Raw genomic sequence first — 18,860 nt, forward strand, 5'->3', positions numbered from 1 at the left:
ATCAGGTATTATGATTTTTCGTATGTCTTCTGGACACGTACTATATAATACTTCATGAGGTGGCTATTATTATCTCAAGACAACGTGGCCGAGTGGTTAAGGCGATGCCCTGCTATTTCTCCCAAGAACTATCATAGGCATTGTGTTCGCACGCGTAGGTTCGAATCCTGCCGTTGTCGAATCATTGCTTTTGCTGATATATAAACCAAGACATCTTCTTTTTGCATCTCGAACAGCAGCATCATCTTCTTTCATCAATCCTTCCTGTATGATCTGTTGTCGACTGGAATAGCTAGATGGCTGGTGGTTTTCAGGCTTGTTCTTCGCAAAGCGTTTCAGGGGCAGATGCCGCAGAAGCAACGGCTTATCCAACGACGTATTCAAAACGCGTATATCAAGAAAGATTCATGGAAGTAGTAGACGCTCTATCTACCTATTATCATATATTTAGCAATTCGGGGTTCAGTATGTTGCTTCATGATCCAATCGGGCCTACCGCGACATCCTATCTGTTTAAGATAATTCTCCTGCAACAACCGGAACCCACCTCAACAACTAATTGGTAGGCAAATAGACCTTTCAGCCTACATCACTAAACTCATGACCGAATCTGGCCATATATACGGATATTTTGGCTTGGGAAATAAATTTCGACGAGAGGGACGCAACATAAGCAAATAGTTCCATCTCAGCTCAGCCACCGCTGACCATCTACATTTAGCTTCTGGTCGTACCCTGCATACAAGATGCCAAGAACGGTACTATCTGGATGGGTATTTGAAATAATGTCATGGTAAGTTGGGCAGCATGAAAAGGCCATATGCAACCACTATTGGCCTGCAAGTCGCATGCCAACACACCGAGTCTGTTCAGCAGCTTAAACGAAGCCACCCTGCTGCATGGAATTTGTATTCAATATCAGAATTCTACGGCTTCCAATTATATGCTAGAAATATTCACATCGGGTTGCCTATGTGGCTCGTGATCTAATGCAATGTAGATCTTACAGCTGAAAACAATTCAACTCCGAATCAAATCGCAATGAAGGTCTTGTAAACACCACAGCAAATGCAATATGCAACGCGTAAGCAGACGTTCTCAACGTCTATCCCGACCAACACAGCAAGATTATCCGCTACGCTCTGTGGTTCGCTCCTCATCCTGAAGCAAGCTCTCGCTCTCGCGCTCACCAGATTGCGTGCTCTCGGCGTCACGATACAAAACATAGTGCTGGACAATGAAAACAGAGTCGTAGATCATGCTGATGTTGCCAAGCGCAAACTTGACGGGATTTCCAGTGATGCCACTCCAGTCACGCTGTTGGTAGCTATCAATAGCCTGCTGGCTGACGCTGAGGACACCACCAGTGAGATCCAGTAAGATCTGAAAGATGCTCCAACCCTCGGTACTCTGGTTCCTGTAGTTTGCGACGATCTGGGGTGTGTACTTGATCAAAGTGACAATAAGTTTGACGTAGCCCACAGCGTAGACGATGTCGAGGGCGACCCAGTCATAGACGGCATCGTTCCCGGGCGAAGCGGAAACAATGATGCACGTGCACAAGACGCCAGTGATACAGCCGGCTGCTACTCCAAGAATGAAGCGGCTGGGACGGTTTCCAGAATTGGGAGCGAACCCCCACAAAGCAGGTGAGAGATACTGTGAGGTTGTGATGATGGAGAGGAACAGGGCATGGAGGGCAAATGTGATGTCGTTAAACTGCACGGTAGATTCAAGGCCCTTGTGTCTGGCGGCATACTGGGCACGAATCTCTGGTGAATAGTAGAAAGCTACATTTGAGCTAAAGTATGCAGCGAAGCCTGGAAGGGAGCAATATCACAATCAGCAAAGATGAACAATATCAGGAGACACGGGTTGATAGAGACGGTAGTGATGGGACCCAGGACACCAGGATGATAAGGGCAGGGCTGGCTGGGGGGTGTAGGTTCTGAGCTGACACTCATATCATGTATCATGCATGCATGGTCTAGGCCATAAGGGGGGTCTGGATATATCAGGGTGAGACTCACCGAGGACGTTAATCAAGGGGAAATCGACAGTGGTTCCGGCTGTGGAGCGACGACGCCAGTTGAGCAAGGGCTGAGGATAGAAAGACGCGCTCCAAGCAAAGAAGTAAACCCAACCGAAGAGGCCCGAGAGAAAGTTGAGGAATGAGACCGTCATGTTGGTTTGTATTGAATCAGCTTGTCGTTGCTACCTGACAAGGCTGAGAGTAGCAGGAGATGACAGAATGTGAGCAGAAGTAAAGGAGAGTCGATAGTTGAGGTTGCTCATAAGAAATTAGGTGAGTGAGTGTGAGCGAGAGCGAGAGCAAAGTCTCATGTGTTCTGACGCCATTTAGGTACGTACTTTTGATGGATCCTGGATTGGTTAGCGTCGGGAGATAAGTGGCTGACAGGTACAAGATGTGGCTGCATGACCCAATCTACTATTGAAGGTATTATATCATGATCATGATATGTTTACATTAACAATTCTTCATTAATCGGTATGATAAATGATCAGGAATAGTAGAAGATGCAGGTTAAGTGACGGTCCAATGCATCTCAAGCCGGAATACTACGGTGAGTTCACGGAGAACATCCGAGCAAGGTTTATTGTGTCTAGCAAAAAAACAATGTAGATAGGTAATATAAAGAATAGAGACAGACCTAGACTAGTAAAGGTTTGCAGAGTAATTAAAGAATACATAAACGGGAATTGACCGAAGACGCCCTGGCATATTGAAGCAAGTGGATACTTCACGCCCCCTTTGAAGAGAGATGTTGATTTTCTAGAACATCCAAGTATTAGCAGAAGCTCACATTGGAACCAGACCCTTGTATCGGTGGCGAGCGGTGTATGAATACAAAAGCCAAAGGTCCAGAGCCGCAAAAGAAAGGTCCAAAAAAGATCACGCCAGGGAAGGGGAAAAGCTCACCAGGATGAGGCTCGAAATAGTGGATCATGTAGATAAATACCTAGAACCAAGTCGGAAGAGGCCGGACAAAGATGATGTTTAATTGATACAGAGTTGATCGGTAGGTTCGGAGCCGAAGTGGACACGGTAAAGAGTGAAAGAATGTACAAACCTAGTCTAGACGATGAACCTTGAATATGTATCCGTACCTTGTCTACAAATGTGGCTGCAGCTTGGTGATGCATTCCCGTGCAAAGGTGCATGCCGTGCTATTTCCGAACCATGCCCGTTTGATTTTCATGACGAATGGTCTGGAAACCCAATTTAAGTCGGCTTGTTTTGAGAGGAAAACATCAAACAATAGAGCTCGCAGGGGTTGAAGGAGACTGGGAATAATTAGAGGCAGGGCAGGGCAGACTTGGGAAGATGATGAACGGCCTTGTACCTCGGTCTATGTTGTGGCAGTCTTTCTTTTCTACAAGTCGTCTATATAGATGTGGTTCATAAGTACACGTGTCTATTATTTTCACAATCAATTGTTCCTACTATTAATTATTATTGTCAATAATTATCACTTACAAGACTCATGGTCTAGAGGTTTAAAAATGGAACCTCTTAAACTCCCGATACTAGGTAACTAAACCTTGCAAATTAGTGGAGTCAACGGCTGGTCCGCAACGGGGCATCGCTCGGCACCGCTACGGTACTTGTCACCTCATGCTCAGCCCATGGACTGATAAAGGCTGTACTTGACTTGATGGTACTGACTGTCCGGTCTTCGGCATTCGCTATCAAGATGCATTGCTCAATTCATGGCTGGCTGCCCGTGAATGAATGCCCATCTCGTCAATTCAGCTCAGAAGGGACAAAAACTGTCGCGAGTCAGCTTATCCTTATCTGACAGAGATGGGTGTCACCAACTAAACATACATACACAAATGAGAAATTGCAAGGTCGAATAGAAAGTCAAAGCTCAATCTTTCGGTCAACATCATGAGCTAGATAAGGCGTGTATCTAAACTAACAGACGAAATGAAATACGATTGCGTGGCTCAGATCAACAAAAACAAAGCCATCGACTTTGTCCCGTACCATACATAAACATGAGCAGTTTGGAATGCTCACAATCCCTGCTCTTCGTTTCTTTAGTGGTCGATTGCTCGTAAGTTTAAGCCCCAGCCGGGCCCGTCGTGTTACCAGGGGGGGAGGGTGTGTTTCGTAGTGTTTCTTGACTGACACCTACGGCCACAGCCGCATCTACATCAAGGTCGGCATCTCTTTTGACTCACCTTGTAATCTACAGATCGTTTGAATATATATATATATATATATATATATATACCAGAGTCTATCCATCCTCTTGCTCAGGCTTCTTTTTCTCCATCGTCATTCTCCACCAACATCAAACTTTAAACTCGCATCAGTCTTGTCATCATACCACTCAACGCCTCAAAGATCGACGCTACTACAAGATCAACATCATCACTGTCACATTTATTGGATAAAGTCAATTTGAACCAACAATAACTACTAGTCTAGTCATTCACCAGTCTAGCAGCTCTTCACAAACTTGATTTAAGATCTCTTCGACGCCAACATCAACTACCACCCTGCTCTCAAACAACATCTACTCATCACCAACCAACCTACCACTTCTACCACTTTGATACCAACAATCAGTCAATATGGCTGCTGCAGTCCAACAACAACAACAACAACAACAGCAACAACACAAGACAGGCTTCCTCGACCTTCCAGTCGAGATCCGTCTAGAAATCTACGACCAACTCCTCATCACAGCCCCCTACACAAGATGCGGTCGTCCCTGTCCTGAACAAAAAGTCCACGCCTCTCTCCTCCGCGCCAACCACCAGATCCACGACGAAGCCACAGATCTCCTTTATGGGCGCAACACCTTCCTCTCTCACCCAACACTTCTCACATCCTTCCCCCGTCTTCGAAACTGGTACGGCCCCGTTAAGGAGTCCTCTATCATTCCTAGTATCCGCCGCTTCCACACCCAAGTCCGCCTCGACGTCGATCTCCCCTACAATTCAGACGCCGTGACAAAAGCCTACAGCGGCCTAGACGAGCTGACCATCGACGTCGTTCAATCCATGTTCCTCGGTGTGGGATACCGCAACCTGCGCATGTTTGAGGGTGTCAGGGGCGTCAAGAAAGTCACTGTTACTGGCAGCACAACTGGCTTCGAAGACTATGTCGAGTGGCTCAAGATAGCCATGACGAGTGAACCCGACGCCAAGGTCCCCGAGTTTGTACCTCGACAACAAGCGGGCTGGATTCAACGCTTAGCCACTGTCCACTATTAAGCTGCTTCCAAAGTCCCCTCTTTCTTCACGTTTATCTTCGTTTCATTCGTTGAGAGTTCGTTTCAGCTTTGATGGGCTTCATGTATTTGGAGTGATGTATGTGTGTGTGTGTGTAAAAGAACTAACGAATGTGATGAATCGTCTTTATTTATCAGATTGGAGTTTTGGACTACCTGGCAGGCGCTGGGATAAAAGGGAATATCACAAGCGCATAAACATACTAGTATTAGCAGTATAGACAATACATTTTAATGGAACAAACTATTACAAGTTACGAAATGTCCCTCCAAGTCTTACCAACACTCAAGTCGTAGTCTTTCACTAAATTCGTGCCACCCTCACGCCATCCATGACAAAGATGGCAGCATAGGGAGCCAGATTTACACCGCTTCCCTTTAGTCTTGTACTGAAATCATAGGTATATAGATGCTATATGCTGCTAAATCGGCCATGTGCACAGATACCTAACGTAATTTTTCTCTCATTTCTACATGGAACTCATACAAGCTATAGTAACAATAACAACAATGAAATAAAAGTAACAGGCAACAAAGTAATATATATATAAAAAAAAGGACACTAGTAAAACAGCTCCCATCATGCCCTTTAAATGCCCCAGAACGCCGAGTCTGATGCAAAAGAAGCAGACGCTCCCCACTCGCCCGCTTAGGGTACTCGGATATAAGGTTTACCTCTTCAACAAACTTCTTTTTTGTATTCCGTCTTCTCGTTGTATCCTTGTACCTTTATCTTTTTATCTTGGTCTTCCGCTCTAAATGAAAAAGATCAATCCAAAAGAGGCAGACACTACCGCCGACGTCTTTGGTTCGAGGCATCAGCCCAAAGAAATGGCAACTCCTCGGCTCTGTCCGGTACTCGCGCACGGGCTGTTCGGACATTGGAGCCCGACCATTGGCGCCATAGCCGAGCAGTCACCGGACGATCGCTTTAGTCGTCAAGCCTTACTTCCTCGTCAACCTCGAATCAATCTAGCCTTTATCCTTTTCCTCCTTTCTCCCACATTTCTTCTTGGTATCTCATTTCGTTTTAATCCAGTAGTTTACTGGCCACCACCGCCCATGATCTTGGGCAGCGATCGCCATCCCTTCTCGTTGGGAAGCTTGACCTTGCCAAAGTCCTCATCAAGATCAAGGATCACCTTGAGGGCGTTGCGGCTACGGCCGTAAGGGCTGGTGTCCAAGCTGCCCTTAACCGTTGACAAAGCATCTGACACTCCTGTAGGGATCTTCTCCTTCTGGGTACCGGGCATGGGCAGGACAGTCTGGAGAACCTCGTACGCAGCCAAAGTGAAACCAAACTGGGGCGATGATCGGAAGATACGGGCAGGACCACCCTTGAAGAAGGCAGTGAGGCCCTCCTCTTTCCAGATGGTCTTGGCGGCGTGTCGCAAACCGTTATATGTGGCCTCGCCCTTGCGAGCCTCGACCTGAAGTCGAGTCTTGATAACGTCGCATGGAGTCGTCAGGTAGGCAGCGGGCATACCGGCGATGGCACCGGCAGTCAGCAGTTGCAAGACACCCAGCTTATGTGTAGGGGACTCTCCAAAGAAGTCCTTCTTGAGATGGCTGTAGGTGGGGAAGTAGATGGCGGAAAAGGGAACATCGCGGAGCAGACACGCCGAAGCGCCCTTGTACAATCCAACGAGACCCAAGTTGCGCACAATCCACATGGCCGATCGCTTCGGTGTTCCTTCGACGGTCTTGGCGACCTCGCCCTGGACCTGGAGACGAATCTTGACGATCTCGAGAGGGTTGGTAAAAACCTTTAGTATGTTTGTCAGTTGCGATTGTTTCAGGACTCTGTCAGTTGGAAACTTACGACTTGGCAGGCGCCAGCAGAGCCACCAGAGACCATCTCGGACCAGAGTGTGATATTTCCGTTCTTGTCGGTAAACGCTTTTCGGGCGATGTCGTTGACGGTGAGCTTGATGGCCTTCTCGGGAGCGACACCGACCAACTGCGGTAGCACACCCGAGTAGAGACCTCGGAAACCCTCATTACGGATGACCTTCTGGAAGCAATCGATCGAGTTCTTGTAGAGACGCTGACCAGGTTGGGCACCTCGTTGGTTTTGCAACCGTGTCTTGACCAAATCAATGGGGTACACCATGAAAGCACCGAATGCACCAGCAACACTACCAAGGGCAAAGTTGTAACCAGAAGTCAAGACGCTCATCAGGATACCTCCATCCGCAACCTTGGCCTTGGTAGCCTCGACGGCATCATAAATGGGGTTGCGCCATGAGGGGTCGAGGACCTTGGCGAAATCGGAGAGTCCCAAGCGGCCAGAGGGCTCGTCAAGGCCAGCAAAGTGGAAGAGGATGTCGGTTTCCATGGGAGTGAAGAGAGAGAAGCGAGTGAGCTTGGCAGCCTCATTCAGGAACTCGGGGCGCGTGATCTTTCCATCCTTGCTCTGGTCGATAGCGCGGCGCAAGATGATCTCAACAAGATCCATGCCACCGATGACGTTTTGGAATGCGCGCACGTTGGCGTAGGAGATCTTGGATCCGATAGAGAGATTGACCAGGGTGTGCAGATTATCGAGAATATGCTCGGACAGCTTGTGGCGCGCTGTCTCGACAATGATGCGCTCAAACTCCTCACCACTGATAAAGCCATCGCCGTCCTTATCAAGCTGGTGGAAGGCCTGTCGGATGCGCTCGCCTTGAAGACCTCGCAGCATTTGGCAGAACTGGGGGTAGTCGAGAGGGTGACGATGCTTCTTGTTGCCAAGGTAAATCTTGGCCCAGTCGGACTCCCAATCGAATGCTAGGTTGTTAGGGCCCTTGTTGAGCTCATACAGAGTACGGAAGTCGTCGTATTTGACAGCTCCGATGCGCTCAACGTCGAAGAGACGGAAGGCAATCTGATATTCGGCATCGGGCTTGCTGAGAAGGTGCTCAAACACGCCCCAGTCGCCTAGACTCACTCTGCCCTTTCCATTGACGTCGGCGACGCTGAAGAGAATGGAGTATTGGTCGCGTGAGATTTTGTGCTGTTTGATTATTGTCAATGTGGTCCAAGTGAACATCCATGCCGAGAAGTAATGCGGCTGGGAAGAATAGTAAGTGACTCACGTAATCTTCGCCGGTGGGCGCAACAGCGTTGATGAATTCCTCGTGTCCAAGATAGAGCTCGCCCGTCTCGGGATCTTTGACAGCATACTGAGTAAATCGTGCCTTTGTGTGGGCAGCAAGCTGCTCCGGCTCGTGTGTCCCAACGACGGCCTCCTTGACGGCCTCGGTGGCCACAGCAAGCTTGGACATTGTAAAATCGGGGGTCGATCGGAGGGGTAGAAACAAGCTTTCGAAAAGTGGAAATTTGTGTTTATAGCAATTGAAGCTGCAAAAGATCAAGACCGGTGCTCAGCAGGTCAAAATCAGAAGTTTGTGGGAGAGTCCGGAGACAAGTCGGCGTCGAAAAATGACACAGGGAGGTGGTCCGACAACGGGCGAAGTACGGGGAAACTCTTTTTAGAGTGGTTCCAACAGCTGAGGTCGACCTGAGGAAGGAACAGAACAGGAACAAAGGATATTCTCTCCTTTGAAAGTCAAAGTCAGAGACAATAGAAGGATTTCAGAAGAGGCTCGGCGAAGCTGAAGGGAAGCGAAAGGGAAAAAAGAAAAAGATGCAGAAGCAGAACCAGAGGCAGAGGAGGAGGAACGAACTGCGTTAATTGGGGAATTTCGAGATGGAGCGAAAGATGAGATAAATTTGCTACCTCCCGCTTCATACAGGCCGGTGGTTGGTCCGGGCGGAGGGGGTGTGCGCGGTAGTGGGTGTGCGCGCCTGACACCTGCTGTACCTTGAGGAGGGGAGCTCACCTTCCAGGGCAGACTTGGAACGAGGTACACACGTGCAAGTAGGTAGGTACCTACCTACCTAGGTACTACCTAGGCAGGTATACCTCTGTATCGCACCTGAGTCGAGATACTTGTACATGTGTAGCCATCCATTCGTCTTGGGTACTAAACTTGACCAAATGGGATAAACATGCTTGGAGCCCTAACGCTGCATCTTACAGCCTGCTCCTGTACTGAAGCTGCTGGAAGCGCACCTCTGGAATCCTGGAATCAAGGAAACAGCGTGGGGCTCTGGCGGTCTGTCAACCCCGGGCCAGCGGACAGGTAACACATCTATTTGGACCGCTTCAAGCGCGCTCTCGTTGCTTTTGCCTGTTTGAATGAGAATTGAATCTAGGCAAGACTCAGGAGACTTGCCCCTGGACTACTGACTCCGAAGTATAGACAAGAGACATGAACACGAGAGCTGCTTTGGTCACCAGCCTTGATCACCAAACGTCTACCATATTTAGTGGAATCAGGGCCAGAAACAGGAACAAAAACACTGCCATGCCAGCTCTTTGGCACACGGTACCTAGAGGTACATTAGCCATACATGTGGGCGTACAATCTGGATCTGATCAGTGGACCCCTCCAAAATGCTGGACATCCCGGGCATCTCCTGGATAAATTACTTAGCGAGGCTGCTCCCGTACCTGAGCATAACAAGTTTTAATTGCTTGCATCTCATTAGGGATCGAAACACTTCGCTATCAGATTCCATGCAGATATCAGACCTCAATTGTCCAACCTCAACTGGTCCCAAACCTCGCCTGTTGTTTCTTTTCGTTTCGTCATGAAGCCGCGTCTCTTCCGTACCACCGGGAATGCCTCCTTTCCCCGTCCCGGGGTGGCATATCATTGTGGAGATGGACCCCCAGGACTGACCCGCAGAGCCGGAGTTCGGAGAAGAGCCCACTCCTCAATTCAGCATGCACCAAACCGTTTATTTTTGCTTGTGGTTTCGACCAGAGATCCTTTATGTAGCTCGAGTCTATGAATATCAGAGTGACGACCTCGGCTGGCTATATTCGTTCCCCTAATAACCATTCATTCAAGCTTGAGATATATGGGACCTACCGAGTTCAAAAGATGGGCTCATGCCCCATTCTTGACCCTTCTGGGTCCCTCAGCCTTCTCTGACTCTGAGGTGCCAGTATGGAGCGATCCCCTTGTCTCGTGGGAAACATCATGTACTGTCGCGGCTCCGCTGGACCGTAGCGCAGTCAACCGTATTGAAGGCAATATATATCTCCCAGTGTGGAGTTGCCGGCAACGGTCGCCTGATAAAGGACCGCTGTGACAATTGAGACAGAAATCGTTCACCTATTCTCACCTTAAGTGCATATGAACGCGATATCCCGTGCCCCAGGCTCGGAGTCGCGGAGGGTCTGCCCGTGCTTGTGACAGCGAACAATTTCCCTCTTTCCAGAACCTCGTCCAAACCGTGAAGACGTCACATGGTTTCAATGGCTTCTCTAGTCCCGTCTGGGACCTGGTCATTTCAAATTATCGGGATCCGGTCAGGTCACGAGCATGGCACGGTGCTATTCTTTGACCGAATTTGGCCAAGGTGAGGGTCAAAAGGAGCTCATAGACTACCTACAGGTTATTCTTCATGCTGCTTACCCTACTTCTCCTCGCGCACAGGTATTCACAACCTGGACATGACGGGCATAACGGGGAAATTGTGTCCTACAACGTCGGTTGCTGGTCTTTAAAGGAGTTCTTCCCAATGGGCCACTTCTCGTTCACGTCCATGGGATTTTAGCATTATCGTCCTTCTTTTCCAAAATGCCGGATTTTCCCGTCTCGCACAAATTCAACTCAAATTTCCCGTCTGTCGGTTCTAGCCCAACACCCAAACGGATAACCCCTGTTTTGACATTGTTAGTGGAGACGTGTCCGGTCAAGGGGAATCCTCCGTGGGGAAAAATCGGGGTTTCCAAGCTAAGGTCGGGGTAAATTCGCTCTTGTTCTGATTACATTTTGGCGTAGACGAATCATATCTAGCTTTATGATCTTGATCTTGGTTGAATCGTATCTGAGATCTGTAGTACATGATGAGATCATTGAGTTAATAGCTCACCCGTAAAACAATCCCCTTGCGATGGTCCGCTTGGTTTCGTAATCAACCTCTCATTGCTCAGCTTGCACTCCATTTCATTAAGTTATGTTTGACAAGAGACCGATGTCACGACGACTTGTTTAAGCAAAAGAATTGAGGATTAGATATCATACACGCGTCCAGAGCCTCTAATAGTCTATATGTTGTTGTAAATGCAAACCGGGTGCCTATGGGGTTGCCGGTCACGGCAGTTGTAGTTGTGGTGGTGGTGGCTCATATCTGCCCAAAGGCTACATCCTTATGATAATCCCATTCCTGTTGATCTGGTCTATCGCCGACTCCTCTGTTTGTAGAGTCGCGAGCCAGTCACCACTCAAGAAACTCAGCTCGACCACCGCGGTCCCTGAATCAGAATCCCCATACGCCCCCATCCGTGGTTCGTCTCCCAGTTGCACGTTGCCTTAATACGATCGCAGGCCTGTAGAACCAGTACTGGTCGAACCATCTCCCGTGACGCCGATTTCCGAAGATGTATTAGCCGGCCAAATAGGCAATGAAATGATGATAATAAACGCAGTCGCACAGTCATAATATTCGTAACAGTCATCCAGAGTCGTTATACAGTGTTGTTCTTTCCTTCTTCACCACACACACGAACTGGAGAGTTCAAGGGTGGAAGGGGCAAGGAAGTGTAGGTCGGGGACAGCGTGAGGAGAGTTGTTGTGACTCCGGATAATTAATGTTGTGGTTGCGCCCAACCCAGATCAGTTATTAGTGAATAAGTGTTGTCAAGAAAAAGCGCCAGTCTCGACTATGAGATTATAACAAAAAAAGGCTGGGCTTGCTGGTGTAGGCCGAGGCCAGGCGCGAGGTTGGGAAATAAGTAGAAGTGCAAATGCTTTGATCCCGGCCCGGTTCTAGGATGGTGCCAGGAAGGGTATCCCGGTCCGGTAAGAGCTCATCAGTCAGTAAACTGACAACAAAAAAACAAAAGTTCACAGCCATTCATCACGGAATGGTGAGGGACTTTCAACCCTCAATGGGAATAAGCTGGGGCTGCGCAATGGGTACTTCAGCGCTGTCTTCACGGTACGCGTCGAGCTCTTGGCGAACAGGAGCCACCTGTTGAGGAAGAGTGAATCCGGCATCCAGCGCTGACTGAACCAACAAAGAAGCTTCCTTGTACCGGCGGTCTGTGTACTTGTCGAATACTGCGGCATGGTGTAGGTGAGGACGATCACAGCATTCAATCATCATCGTGACTAGGCTTCGCAACTGGCCCCAGGTATAACCCGAGTAGTAAACATGCTGCTTGGTCTGGATACGTTGTCAGCTTTGTTTTATTAACGGCAACGGTGTTTTCTTACCCAGTCGCCCTTCTTGAGAATGAGTCGTGAAAGACAGTGCGCACCTGCAGCAAGGAAGCTTGGGCGTGACGCAACAAATCGCTCGTCCATGATGGTCAACTCAAGGAAGTATTTCGCTAGAGTACGAGTGTCCAAGTCGTAGTCATCAGCCTTGCTAACACGTCGCAAGAAGCTCATAGGACCAGGCCAGCCAAGCTCGAAGCTCAGCATACTAAGCATGAAGCGCTCGGCCTTTAGAACTTCGTCGGCGGTATATCCATTGTCGACCATGTACACAATCTCTCCAAGAGAAGGACAGTTAATCTCTTCGTATTTGGAGGCTACCAAAATGGCTGTTGCTCCCACAAGTTGAAGCTTGCCAATCGACACGATCTTCTGAGAAAGAAAACGGTCGATGTAATTGACGGTCAAGAAGAGGGTTTCAGGCAAAAGACCGAATCGGTTGTGAACTTGCACAAGCCAATCCATGAGGACGGATCGCATTGACCATTGAATCTCGGTCTGGTTGTCCATATAGTGAGGGTTGGGGAGCATCTTGTTCTGCAAAGTATTGTTAGTGCTGAGATCAGGTGTCTCGAAACGTCACATACCTCGAGCTCGCGCATATACTCAAAAATCTCGTCGCCATACTCAGCCACCATGCTAACATCCCACATCTCCTCTTCAATCTCGTCTTGAGTACGTGTTCGCTCCACTTCCTCGCGGGCGTCTTCAAGTTCACGTTGGACGCGGGCTGTCAGACGTGGTTGAGGAATGATCTCAGTAGCACCGCCAGCAGTCATATCTCGAGAACGAACCGAGTACGCCGTTGTGTACGCTTGGTCCTGGTCGTCATAATCCTCATCGTCTTCATCTTCCCAGCATTCTTCAGGCTCTGACATGGCGGGCATGGGGCCTTCTTCGAAGGAGTGGATGGCAGTATCATCTTCAGAGATCTCTGGGAGTTTGGCGGGTGGCTCCGGGTACTCCTCCTTTCGGAGCACATCAAGAGGGGCACCAGCTTCAATAGGCAAATACATGGAGTCGAGATAAGCGGCGTGATCATAGGGATATTCGGTCTCCTGAAGCTGGAATCCCGCAGGATTCGTGACCCTGTAGCTCACGTCGGCCTCCGGCCTGACTACAGCCTTGTCGAGCTGCTTGCTCTGTGTCCGCCTTAGACTGGCCGGCTGCTGTTGAGGTTTAAGCTGAGGCTGGCTCTTGTGGTGTCTGGGTTGGAGGGAAGGTGCATTCTGGATGGAGGAAGGAACAGGAGGTTTGGTGGCAACGTGGTCATCCTGCCTCACATAAGTCTTCTTGTTCGCGTCGAAGTTCTTGTTTTCGAGGGTGGTTCGTGTTGATGCTTGGTTGGCGAGTCGTTGAGCGGGGCGAGAGAAGGCTTCCTTGCCGTGGGTACCGTTCTCTTTAGCACCTGTCAATCCATGATTGACGCCATTCGTAGCGTAGACTTTGATTGATTTGCCGTCATCACGAATCTGTCCGACTTGCTTGCTGACGTTGGTCACATCACCGAACGCTGCTCGCTTAGCAGCGCCACGGAATCCAGCTGATGTGGTAGACTTGGCCATGTTGGCCAGATTTCCCTTTGATTTGTGTTGATGATGAAGGTGAGGTGCATTTTCAGCGCCGCGCGGTCGAAAAGGCTGCAATTGTCATTAGCTTATGCTCTAGAAAGGCTCTGGTATGCACTGGTATGTAAGGGAGATGTGGCTGTCAAGTCGCGCCAACGGCTACTAAACAAGGGAGGATTATGTATGGCAGCTTACCTTGGCGTCCATCTCGTTGAGAAATTGAAGGAATTGTCAATAAGAGAAGGAATTAAAGAAGAAAGAGACGCGACTAGAAATGATGACTGAGTCGAAGTTCGCGTACGAATACTGAAGGGATATTTTGGTGGTGGATGCTGGCGCGTTGTTTTATCATGTAAGATGCAGTGTTGTGCAGGTGCGGGTGCGGGTACAATTCAAGTTTGTCAGGCGACAGGCGACAGGCGACAACTGTGTGTGCTTGGGTCCTTTTGGTTGAATGTTGTTTGATATTGGCTGTTGCGCGCAAGATATGTAAAGCAGATGCAGTATCAAGCAGTCTCAAGCTCTTGGTAAGAAACAAGGAAGAGCTGCCGTGAAGCTTTAAGAACAACAGGTATTTGTTGTTTTTGTTTTTGTTTCTTTGCAGGGAACAAAAGAATCAGGCAAAAGCCTCAGGCTGGTGGGTGTTGGTGAGATTAGGGGCCCGGGCTTGCAGGGGGCACATGGAACTGGGAGATTAGTTGTGCTAGAGCTGAGCTGATGCTCTCGAGATCAGCCTGATGATTAGCTGGTACTGGATTGCACAGAAGCTCCAGATGGATCTGGCAGTGCAGGAGAATGAAAAGTGGAAGGGTACAGAACAAAGACAAATGTGAATGTGGATGAGGCGATGTTGAAATAATAAAGCGATCCGAATAGCAGGGTCTTCATGTTAGACATCTAATTCTGATCGGTAGCTGTGCAACGGGCAACTGGACAACGATAACGGTGGTGGAAGCTTCATGCCTTGTTAGAATCGCTGAACATTGTGGCTTGATTGGTGAGAAGTCCCCTGCTGTGCCCACTAATTCCTTGAGATGATTTTGTTTGTTTATTTATGCTCAGGTACAGTATTATTTTTGGGCTATTAGTGCAAGGAGAGTGAGCTCACTAACCTGGAGGGGCTTGTGCACGGGCCGTTACGGGGTCAGCGCTTCGTTTCTACTTGTCGTCACAGTGATGGCGGCTGCTTAAAGGTCTCAACTCCTTTATACCCACTTAGGCTTAGCTTTCCCTTATCTGGCTTATCTTAACTTGCATCGCGTCTCACTCCAAGAGGTGTTAAAGACCTCGACGTCGTTGGAAGGCTCCATGAGACATGAATTGATATTTCTTTGCCAAGGATATCATTAAACAGCTTGCTCTAGTATTTTCACCGGCTCCCAAGTTATCGTTAATCTCCCACGTTGAACTATTCACCATTGTTGATATAAATTTTGTCCTTCAACATCCCCGCGTTGGATCGTAGCTCGACTCACGTAAAGGCCGCGGTCTCACGTGACTGCGTACGCACTCAAAGTCAACTCCATCTCTACAATTCTCGATATATGTAGAGATTCCATATCCCACTTGAGGCGTCTAGGGGCGCTTCTAGTGGTATCAGTGTCCTCTTTGATAGTTTCCAAGCTTTCTAAGACAGTCTCCCGATCCGCGTCGCTTCCCCCCTAGACCTGGTTACGCTCATTGTGCACAGAACCAGAACACCAGAAATGCGCCCGAGTCTCAAATTTCAGATCTCAAGTTGATATATACCCCCCTAGAATGCGATCAAGATCATGAGTATGATTTACGATCTGGGGATGGAGCAAATTCAAAAACCAGCAAATATTGAAGGAAAGAGAAAGAAAAGGGGTCCGGCGAAATTGGGTGAATCACGATGTTTTACCATTATGCGATGCCATCATCACCCCTCATAATTAAGACAAGCCACCACGCAAGCTGCACTAAGACCAATTCTACGCCACCATTTCTGACATCCTGGGCCGTGTCATAATATATCATCATCAGAACAAATCCGCGACACCTCTCATGAATGACCATGGAGTCTTTTTGTTATGATTTTGCCGTCGCAAGATACACATGCGATTGAAGGATGATCGAGATCAATCCATCCTTGCATGGATCGCTTCAATTGAGCCAATTCATCAACTGTAAAAGCAGCTCAGTTTCATTCTTAGAGATACTAATTTTAGCGTTACAGTCTCACAACAGTGCGACAGGTTGCGGGACTCATGAGTTTTGTGCCTTTATCATATGGAACCTTCAAAGACAAAAGTCGCAAATTCAACGTTCCTGGCCGAATGACAGTGCCATTGAACTTTCTTAATATCAAACGTATGTACGTACCGTCGTGATTAGATCGGATCATCTGATTTGTGTGACTCGGTGGATTACGACTTTGCGCAACCTATTTCACATCGGAATATGTCTTTTTGTGCGACAGAGATCACACGGGATTCAACGGGTACCAATAGCGGCTGACTAAATGGTTGAGATGCATCTTTTTTTTTAAAGGTACGCACACACGCACGGAAATCTAGAGACCGCCACATGCCAGACAAACGAGTTGGATGCGTTGTGACGAGAGATGAGGCAATGGTTAAAACCAGCACGGGTTGGGCGCAATTCTGCCAGATAGTCTAGGATTTGCGATGGCTTTTCGACAAAGCAGTCATAACAAATGCCGAACCTCGTCACATTCTTGACTGACAAACTGGAAGACGCATAGGCAGATAAAAGCAAGGGTACAATTGATCAATAAATCCCTAATACACACCGTATCTTCTTTTGTGCGCCGGGCCTCTGGGCACAGCAATGGATGCCAGATGATGAACCGAATCGCAAATCAGATCAGGCAGATAGGCAGGCAAACCCTGTACCACGAGCGAGCGATGGGAGTCAAGCTGAATATTGTTTAATTATTTCGCTTGCCACAGGAGGGTGGAGTCTCAGAGAAGACTATCCGAGAGGGATAAAGAAAGACATTAGGCCAGTCTCAATCTCACTCACTCACTCACAGACTGCTTGGTCGAGATGGGCTGCGACGAGCGCTGATTCGATCGATGGATGGATGTTGCCGTTGTCGCATCTTGTTTTTTTTGTTGTTGACCTTTTTTTTTTGCGCCAGCGCATTCAAACGTGGATAACCCAGGGCGGGGCGGTGACAACGTGCACGCAAGCGTCATGCTTGATGGACGATGGGCGCATCGCATGTTTTGCTCCAATGTAACCCTGTACACACAGACAGGCAGAACAGAACAACTCCAGTATCGAGCTTTATAGCAGGCGCATGCCGTCCTCGACCAGCGCAATCATATACTATAATTGCTGACAAGGGGCGCAAAGTTTGAACCTTTATGTTGCGACAGATGGTCTGTTCAAGAGGCAACGTGAAGCGAGCGCATTGCCGCTGCGTTGCGCAATTCTGAATCTGAATCGCATTGTGTGGCAAGGGTCTGCTGCCCCGTACGAAATATGCACGGTATAGGTAGGTAAAGGTAGACTAAGTTAGTCCGTCACGGGTCGTTGAGGGTCCTCGCTCCTGATATTCGAATCATCCAATGCTAGTTTTAGTTGAGGATAATACATACTACTATGCATGGTCTGTCGATGCCGTACCCTTTGCTCTTTGGGACCATCATTGTAGTGCATGTAGAAGGGTCCACAACCTCGATATCTACCTGCATAGTGCTAACCTGCCTAGGTAGATACAGTAGAGGCCGCAAGGGTAGGTAGACACGGTAGGGTAGGGTACATAGTAGTCCAGTTGGTAGGTAGAGGTAAACAAAGGAACATCTAAACAACACGTCCAGGCCGGTTCAAGTCTGCCAGACCAGCAAACAGTCCGTGGTTCTATGACCTAGTATGGATCGATCGCATCCATGGCACCATACCAGACCATCCACATTCACGCTGTGCGCGTATCTGACCCCGTGCTGAAACAAAACAAGCCTGAACGTGTGGCCATCTAACAACTGCCTCGTGCGCGACGAACGAATCAATGCGACCGCTGCCTGTACGGTTCAATATGAAACCCCATTGAGCTTTATCCCCCAGCTACCGAGGGAAATTGATCGCCCGGGTCAAGGCGCCGCGACGAGGGGGGTATCATGGCACTGACAATTGGCTGTTGTGAATCGCAAAGATACATATCAAACTTCAATAAGTGGCGGCGGGCAGAGAACATGCGCATTCAGTCATGTAGAATTGTTCTTACTATTCCAAGCGCCTTCAGATTGTGCACCTATAGCAAGCAGTTGAGGCTGGCTGGGGTTTTGGCACCCTGATTTTAATGTCTCGGAATTAATTCGCAAGCTAATAAGCGCATTATCCCTCGAATCGAAGTGATCAATGAGATGCGCATGCGCAGTAATGGAAAAGAGTTGGCGCAACTCAGACCAGCAGCCATCATTAAGTTGCGGTCAATAACACGAAGCGCGTTCTAAATAGCGTTGCTGGCTCCAATTAGCAATGAGAGCGCATTCGATCCTTTGAATGGGCTGATGGATTATTTACATCCATCATTGATTGACCAGGTCTAGTGGTAAAAAAAAATACTGGAACATCAAAGTGTCATAATCAATATCGCCACCAAGGGGGTTTCCTCGGTGCCAGTATCTCAAGATTGAGCAGCGCACAAGGGGTCGGCTTCGCAAACTTAATAACAGTCGAGCACTTGTCTTGTCTTGATTGTGATTTGAGATTGTCCCCTTTCGGGTTCCTGAAGCTCCTCGTCAACAACAGAC

General features: G+C 48.5%; 4 protein-coding genes and 1 non-coding gene across 5 annotated transcripts; 2 read left to right on the forward strand and 3 right to left on the reverse strand.

The window, feature by feature from the left end:
• Positions 1-78: 78 nt before the first annotated feature.
• Positions 79-179, forward strand: FPOAC1_010899. Its single transcript has one exon. It is a non-coding gene; the product is annotated as a tRNA-Ser (tRNA).
• A 949-nt stretch (positions 180-1,128) lies between these two features.
• Positions 1,129-2,184, reverse strand: FPOAC1_010900 (uncharacterized protein; the record flags this gene model as incomplete). The annotated part of the gene is made up of 2 exons (XM_044855287.1): positions 1,129-1,820; positions 2,031-2,184. 2 exons carry the CDS (start codon positions 2,182-2,184, stop codon positions 1,129-1,131), a joined length of 846 nt encoding a protein of 281 aa, XP_044702600.1.
• Positions 2,185-4,605: 2,421 nt separating this feature from the next.
• FPOAC1_010901 (uncharacterized protein) lies at positions 4,606-5,250 on the forward strand (the record flags this gene model as incomplete). The annotated part of the gene is made up of 1 exon (XM_044855288.1): positions 4,606-5,250. One exon carries the CDS (start codon positions 4,606-4,608, stop codon positions 5,248-5,250), a length of 645 nt encoding a protein of 214 aa, XP_044702601.1.
• Positions 5,251-6,310: 1,060 nt separating this feature from the next.
• On the reverse strand, positions 6,311-8,536 carry FPOAC1_010902 (uncharacterized protein; the record flags this gene model as incomplete). The annotated part of the gene is made up of 3 exons (XM_044855289.1): positions 6,311-7,033; positions 7,090-8,265; positions 8,348-8,536. 3 exons carry the CDS (start codon positions 8,534-8,536, stop codon positions 6,311-6,313), a joined length of 2,088 nt encoding a protein of 695 aa, XP_044702602.1.
• A 3,673-nt stretch (positions 8,537-12,209) lies between these two features.
• FPOAC1_010903 (uncharacterized protein) lies at positions 12,210-14,325 on the reverse strand (the record flags this gene model as incomplete). The annotated part of the gene is made up of 4 exons (XM_044855290.1): positions 12,210-12,497; positions 12,548-13,087; positions 13,138-14,190; positions 14,314-14,325. 4 exons carry the CDS (start codon positions 14,323-14,325, stop codon positions 12,210-12,212), a joined length of 1,893 nt encoding a protein of 630 aa, XP_044702603.1.
• Between the last annotated feature and the right edge of the window lie 4,535 nt (positions 14,326-18,860).

This window comes from Fusarium poae, chromosome 4 (assembly GCF_019609905.1).
Source record: "Fusarium poae strain DAOMC 252244 chromosome 4, whole genome shotgun sequence".
NCBI classification, from domain to species: Eukaryota; Fungi; Ascomycota; class Sordariomycetes; order Hypocreales; family Nectriaceae; genus Fusarium; species Fusarium poae.